Source organism: Hipposideros armiger, unplaced genomic scaffold (genome assembly GCF_001890085.2).
Source record: "Hipposideros armiger isolate ML-2016 unplaced genomic scaffold, ASM189008v1 scaffold_937, whole genome shotgun sequence".
NCBI lineage: Eukaryota > Metazoa > Chordata > Mammalia > Chiroptera > Hipposideridae > Hipposideros > Hipposideros armiger.
The window spans coordinates 33,088-40,708 of record NW_017732287.1 but is presented as its reverse complement, the minus strand read 5'-3'; the positions used below and the strand labels follow the sequence as shown (position 1 = coordinate 40,708).

Below are 7,621 nucleotides of genomic sequence, written 5' to 3'. Positions count from 1 at the left end.
CCCCCACCCCCTTCCTGGAGCCATAGTTCATGGCCTCTGCCACATTTCTGGCCTTGGACCCTCCGCACAGCCCTTCGGAAGACGTGGATTCCACTTTATTTTTTTTAGAATATCTTGCAGCTTATTCAGAGAGAATTGCACCCATGCAGTTCTTACCTACCATGCACATCCTTACCTATTGATCATTTTCACAAGTTCTAAATGGTGGGGTTTTGACCTTAGAAATTGCAGGTAGATGAGATGTGGAGCTTCTAAACAAGAGTTCAAAATCTTCCCAAAGTTTGGCTCCCAACTTTTAGCAAGGAAGTTTATAAAATGGATCATATTTTCAATGTTTGGACAATGTGTTGTTTAAGAAAAAAAAATCAATTGTTTATTAATTACAAGTACCATGAGGCTGTGCTTTTTATTATAAACTAGCTGGGTGCTCCCGCCCTAAGCCCCAGCCCCACCTCTGTGGTTCCAACAGGAGAGCCAGTCTGCAACTGCAGAAACACCTGGCACAGCTGAAGTCAGTGTGATCTAGGCACGTAATGCTGCATCAGTCCCATGGGAAACGATGCCAGATGGGATCGCATCCAGGGGCCCCTTTTGCCTATTTTAGTGGACTCAAGGCTGCACACTGAGGGGCATAGTGTCAGGGGCCTCGGGCACCCTGCTTGCCACCCTTCTGTCCCGGATTTCTTTTCTAGCCACTTCACCTGCAGAATTCTTTTTTTTTTAAGCTGAGCCATCATCTCAGGCCGGGGAACCACTGTTGCTCAGAGCTCGCACTCCACCTGCAGAATTCTTCAACACTTCCATTTTGTGAGATCTGTGCACAACATCATCTAACCTCCGATTTTAACCAACCTAAAACCCAGAAAAATCACCTTAATTCCTTGCTGTTGCATAGCTGGCACCTGGAGCCTGGCTCCCTGCCTTGGCCCAGAATTATTTCAAAGCCTTTTGTTTTCTGATGTCAAGTCCCCAAAGATAGGGTTCTTGGGATTTTAGTGGTGGAAGGGACCTAGTCAGACTCCATGTGTTGTACACACGAGACTGAAGCCCAGACAGGTGACTGGATAGGTGGTCCCAGACCAGGCAGTGCTGGACTCGGGGTGAATAGCCTAAGATTCTTTTCTGCTCACTGCTGATGAAAGCTGTTAATATTTGCATGAACCCACAGACAGGCAGAAAGCAGAGGGACTCCAGACAGTCTACACAGCTGTCCCCAGAACAGGTAAATCCCGAGAAGAGGTAGAGAGAAGATTGCTTAGCTGTTTGGCAGGAGGAGGGAGGGGAGGACACAAGGTTCAGAAGCAGATTTCTGACTTACAAGGAACCTTGTGATGGGAGGTTTTCGCACTTTGCATTAGCATAGGGGTGATCTCTTGGTTCCCATGACAAATGGAGGCAGCAAAGGAAAGGAATGTGGTTGAGTTGTTGAAACTGGTGCCAATTGCTTTAGCTTCATTCACTTCTGAGGGGTTGGGGGGGACTGTCCAGGAATTTCCCCCAAATTTACCCAGCTTTGCATCTTTTGGTTAGTATTTAGGTTAGCTTGAGACCTTTAGATTTATTTGTTTAGAAAGACGAGCTCTTCTCTAGATGGAGGGACTTGCTTTGCTTTTAAGTTATTGGTCTCGAAGAAAGCAGATTGTCATCACTTGGTTTCAGCCTACCACAGCTGCTGGAAAAGGATTGCAGTGGGCAAAATTGGTCAAGTTATGAACCTGATCCCATTTTCCGTTCCTAAGGAGTCCATAAAACATGCCACATCAGAGCCATTTCTTTCTTTCTTTTAATTGGGGGAGGGGAACAGTGTTGGGGAATTGGGGAAGGGGAACAGCCAAGTTGTTGTCCTTCGGTCTTAGTTGTGGAGGGCGCAGCTAGCTCAGCTCCAAGTCCAGTTGGCATCTGGCTTCCCGGCAGCAGCTCACGGCCGCTCAGCTCAAGGTGCCGTGTTCAATCTTAGTTGCGGGTGGACATAGCCCACCATCCCATGAGGGAGTCAAACCGGCAACCTTGTTGTTAGGAGCGCGTGCTCTCACCAGCTGAGCCATCCTGCCACCTGTTGGCAGCTCAGCTCGGGTGCAGCTCACTGGCCCATGTGGGAATCGAACTGGGATCCCCTTGCTCAGAGATCACGCTCTTAACCAACTGAGCCACTCGGTCGGCCCCAAGCCATTTCTTAACAGTAGGACCGTCATAATAATCCTAAAGCTTCTTCCTGTTTCTGAATACAAACGTTCTTAGAGAAGCAGCCTCACCCCATGCTGGATTACACACCTCCCTATGAATGCTGTTGACCCTACATGGAGCAGGCCAGTTTACTGGACTGAGTCATTTGGGAGTTCATTTCCTAGTGGATGTGCTCCATGCAAAGACCGGTTAATAAAAACAACCTGGAAAAAGAGAGAAGCATTCTCACTCCTGCCCCAGGGCTATTTTTGTGTTTTAGTTTCAGCCTACTGGGAACTTTCTGGCCCTCCTTCCCTGTCCCTGCTTACACTCCAGAATGAGCTCCTGTTCTGTTCCACTCAGCATCTCGAGTCTCCCATCTTAGACCTCCAGGATACCTAGCCAAGGGGCTTGTGTGCTGTGCATGAGCAGGCCAGTACCAGGCCTGTGTTGGAGGCAGCCCCCGAGAAGGCTCGGGTTGGCCTCCTGCCTCTGCTTTTGCTGAAAGCTGTGTGGCCTTCAGCCCATCACGACCTCTTGTCTTCACCTGGGGATTAAGTGCTGCGTGTATGTGAGAGAACCCCCTTGGACACCACTTCCCTGCCTCCTGTTGCGTGTTGGCTGGCTTTCCCTCACCGCCAGGTGCACCCGAGGCACATTTAAGCTCTGCTCTTGAAAGCAATCCAGCAAACATTTACAGAGAGTGCTGCTAAGTGCCCTGCTCTGTGGAGGGATACTACGAGACTGGCCCAGTTTCTGTGCCAAGGAGCTGTCTCTCTTGAGAGCTCAGGTGGAGGTTGTGCCAACCCTTCTCTCTCTCCCCCTCCCAGTTCACTGGGCCCCAGGGAAATACAGAACATCACATAAAGCAATTCTGTCAGCACCGGCTGCCTCCCAGGGTCAACTCCTTGGAACAACTTGGCAGGAAGAAGAAAGACAAGAAGCTGGCTGACCTTCCCACTAGCTTTTGGCCATCGTTCCAGAATCTTAAGCCTGGCGCTTGCTTGAGTGCCTGGGAGAACCATGTTTTGCATGTTGCGCCTTGGTGGGGGGGAGGGTGGCAGCAAGCTGTGGTAGGAGGGTGATTGATACTGGCTCCTAACCTTGCTTCGTGTACTCAGAGGCTGGGTGGCAAGAGGGAACTTTTCTGGGTAATTAATCCAGGATACGGTGAAATCTCTTATGCCTTTGAAGTGACTCAGTTACAGTTCTGAATGAAACTGGACTGGACTGAGGGAGTTGGTTGTTTTTTCCTTTGATTTGGGGCGAAGGGGGTGGGAAAGGAAAGGAGGTTGCATTCACAGTTGACTACACTGCTCCCTCTCCCTGTAGGGGGGTGCTTGCTTCCTGGGAAGGGGGGTGGTTGGAAGCCTGGGATCCAGAGCACCCCTGTTGCTGTCCTCCCTGCCCCTGATCCCACATCTCTCATGAATGCCTGTCCTCTCTCTGGCCCCCAGGTGCTGCATCTGTACTGTGACACTTGCTCGGTGCCCATCTGCCGTGAGTGTACAATGGGCCGGCATGGGGGCCACAGCTTCATCTACCTCCAGGAGGCGCTGCAGGACTCGCGGGCACTCACCATCCAGCTGCTGGCCGATGCCCAGCAGGGCCGCCAGGCAATCCAGGTCAGTCATTCCCCACCTGTCTTCACCTGTTTGTTTCCCTTGTTTTTCTTTGCGCACAAAACATTTCCCATTGCCTTTCAAATGGCATGTACAGATTATCGGGCAGACGCCAGTGTGCTCCGGCCATGGAACAGTGACCCACGTGCGCTCATGTGATACCCAGGCAGCAACAATCCCTTGGGGGTAGGGTGGGGAGACCTCCCGTGGTCTTGTGATGATAAGAGGGATGAGGGATGTGGCAGGAGTTACGGGCCAGTTAGGGCTTGTTCCAGACAGTCTAGACTGGGTTTCCATTGCCTCATCCAACCCTCTCCCCAAATGCAAGAGGACATTAGTGGTCTTCAGACAGGACTGCAGACAGACTGGGAGCTTAATGTTTTTCAGACAGACACCTGTGCTGTTCAGATTTATTTACTTACAGGTGAGAAGTAAGTGAGCATGGGAAATTTTAAATAAGGGTTCAGAGTCTCAAACTCTTTCCTGGGTGATAAAGTCACGTCCTGGTAATTAAGACCTTTATTTCTGTTGAATCCCCATCCCATCCCTTTGGGGTTAGGAACACTTGTAACTTTAGGGCATTGCAAAGTTCTCATACGCAGGCAATACCGTGAGCCTGAGCTGATTTTGAATCTTCTTACCTGATCCAGGTAACAGGGTTTTAGGCAAACAAAAAATCATGAAATGTTTGCCTTGTCTTGTAAGATAAGCTTGAAAGTCAAGAAACATTGCTGATCCTTGAGCAGAAATTGAATAGGAAACTGTCGTTATTTACATTCTAGAGTATTTGAATAAGTGAATTGTTTTTAAAAATAGGATCTTTTTTGGAAATGGTCAAGAACTGACCTGTGTGCTTTATGGAAAGGGGGGGTGGGGTGGAAGAAAGGTTTAGATTTTAATAAGTTTCTCAGCAGCAGTCACATTTCGATGCATGATAATCTTTCTAATGAGTCAGATTATCTGCTATTCAATTCATAAGATTGGGAGTTGGAGTGCATTTCTGCAATGACTTATTCTGTTGTATTCTTCTGTCTTCAGAGTGCCTCTTGGTTGCTGTTAAATCTTGTTCACCAGCATCCCACTAGTGCGTAGTTCTGTTTTCTTTCTTTTCTGTTTCAATGTATCTGTATTCCCGTGGATGAAGCAGTTCGTGATCTCCATGTTTATGCCGCTACAGTTAGGACCTTGTCAAATGCCTACCCTATCAAACTGCTGGTGTCTGGGTCCTCCTGCTCCCCTAGCTTAGGTTATAATCTGATTAACCCCTTTCTGCCCTAGGAGATTGAGAACACTCGGGGCTTCCTCGAAAGAATTGCTGGTGCGCTTTGTGCTCTGCTGGCATCAGTTACTCTGGGGAGAAAAACGAGTTCTCGTGATTTGCTAGACTAGGCTTAAGGAGAAATGTGTGGTTAAAATGATAAAATCTGAGGGAAGTGGAAATTTGAGCTTTTAATGGAGAAAAGAGAGAAGGAAGAAGATTTGGACGGCCACACCCAACTTTCTAAAGGGAATGCAGGCAGTATTGGCTGAGAGTCTACTGTGTGAGTAGGGAAAAGAACCTAGGAGTGAAATTCAAAAATATTCGTCGGTACTGCTGAGCCTGACACTAACGTAAATGCTGGATCTCAGGGCATTTTGGCGGGGAAGGAGCCAGGTGACAGGTGAGTTCTTGGGATGAGTTGGGATGCTCAGTATGTTAACCTGTATGGCCACACCCAGCCACATCCGCTGGACATCAATTGTGTAGATTGTGAAAAGACTCCCTAGAAAGTCTTTGTGTAACCACGTGGGTGTGGCTGTGGCTGTGGCTGTTGGTGATAATGCTTTAAAACCCACATTCAGCTATTGATCTGAAGATCAGACACGTGGTTCTGTGTGATGCACGTTCCTATCAGATGCATCGACCATCCCTAGAAACAGTCTGGAGGCCCTCTGTGAAAGGAGAGCTTCGGGGTTCATACCTGTTAAGAAGTCCATGTGTGTTGGTAGAAAATATAGCCCCCTTTCCCCCCCGAGTTAATTCTGTGATGCCAGCACACACCTTTGGGGGCAGGTAGGGGAAGTCAAGGTAAAGATTGAAGACAAGTTAGCTTTGTTCAAAAACCAATTGCCGAGAAGCCAATTTCTTTCCACTTAAGCCACAGAAACCAGCTCTGTCTCCAAGGTCAGAAGGCTAGTGTAGTGTGATCCAGTGTTCATTGTGAACCAGTATTTTGCACATGGATTCCGTGTAGGGGTCAGGACAATCAGGTATGTGTCAGAGAAACTGAGTGAGAATGAGGAGGGGTCTGCATGTGTCAGCAGATATTTAACTGAGCCTCTGCTATGTCAGGGGAGAGCACTGTTCGGCGAGCTTCAGGTGGAGTCCCAACAATAGGAGTAAGGATTATTTAGCTACTTACATTTATAAAGAGTTTGTGATCACATTAAAAAACACCACACAGGGCCGGCCGAGTGGCGTGATGGTTAAGAACTGGCTTGGGATGCCAGGGGCCCCGGTTCGGATCCCACATACGAGGGCCAGTGACACTGCCCTCCACAGCTAAGATGCTGAACAACAGCTCAACTTGGAGCTGGGCTGCTGTGAGTTGCTGGCAACGGCCTAGGCTGCAGCCCCTGTGGCAGTGGGTTGCCATGGGCTACCATATGTAGCCAGCAGCCAGCGTGAGCGGCCAGCAGCCGCAGTGAGCAGCCCTCCAGAAGCCGGCGACTGATGTGCCTCGCCCGGGAAGAGCGCAATGATGGTGCCAACTTGGGCCAGTGAAGCAACGTCCTCCACAACTAGACTGAAGAACAAAAGGACAGCAACGTGTCTGTTCCCCTTCCCCAATTCCCCAGCTCTGTTCCCATCCCTCCAATTCCCCAATAAAAATCTTTTTAAAATAAATAAATAAATAAACACCACATTGTTAAGGTAAAATGAGCAAACTCTGAAATTGGTTCAAGAAAAATTATGCAAAAATCAGAAAACAATGCACAGAAAAAATAGTGGAAGAAGTAGAAATAGATCAAAATATTCATAGTGCTGTTTTCTTTTATGGTGGGACTGAGGCAACATTTTTTTCAGCTTTATGGAGGAAAATTGATAGACAATAAATTGCACATTTAAAGTGTACAGCATATGAGAACATCACCACGGTCAACATTATGAACATTTCTATCACCTCCAAAAGTTTACTTGTATCCGTATGATAAGCCAGCCCTCCCTGCTCCCATGTTCCAAGCAACCGCTCCTGCTTTCTGTTTAAGACTTCGTTTTGTTTTAATGAGTTAGGAAATGAATTTAACAATTACTAATAGGCCTTCACTCTGCTCCCAGAAAGTAGTGGTTTAAATAAATACTCAAGGTTTTATGTCCTATTAAAAGAAGATAACGGGTGGGAGAACCCTTCAGCTCTACCTCCATCATTCCTAGGTATTAACATTTATCCCTATGGCCCCAAATGGCTGCTGATACTCAAGCTATCACATCCATGTTCTGGCCAATTGCAAACAAGCAGGCACGCTTCTGCCTTATATAGAGATTTCCCAGAAACCTTGCATAATACTTGCTATATTCATTGGCCAAAAACCAATGTCATGACCACATCAGTTGCAAGGGAGTTTTATCCAAGCTCACTACAGCCTTAAATGTAATAGAGCTTCTGTTACTTTTCATCTGATGTTAGTAGTAAGTCAGTAGTCGTAATAAATGTGAAATGAATGATATAGACAACCAGCTGCCTTCTTTCTTTTTTTTTAAAGATTTTTATTGGGGGAATGGGAACAGCGCTGGGGAATTGGGGGAAGGGGAACAGACAAGTCGCTGTCATTTTTGTTCTTCAGTCTAGTTGTGG

General features: G+C 47.6%; 1 protein-coding gene across 1 annotated transcript in view; it reads left to right on the top strand.

Moving 5' to 3' along the window:
* Nucleotides 1-7,621, top strand: part of TRIM71 (tripartite motif containing 71) — a 64,654-nt gene that overhangs the window by 42,959 nt on the left and 14,074 nt on the right. Inside the window, exon 2 of the mRNA XM_019630730.1 lies at nt 3,621-3,788. Coding sequence (XP_019486275.1) covers nt 3,621-3,788 — 168 coding nt within the window. The remainder of the gene's footprint in view (nt 1-3,620; nt 3,789-7,621) is intronic.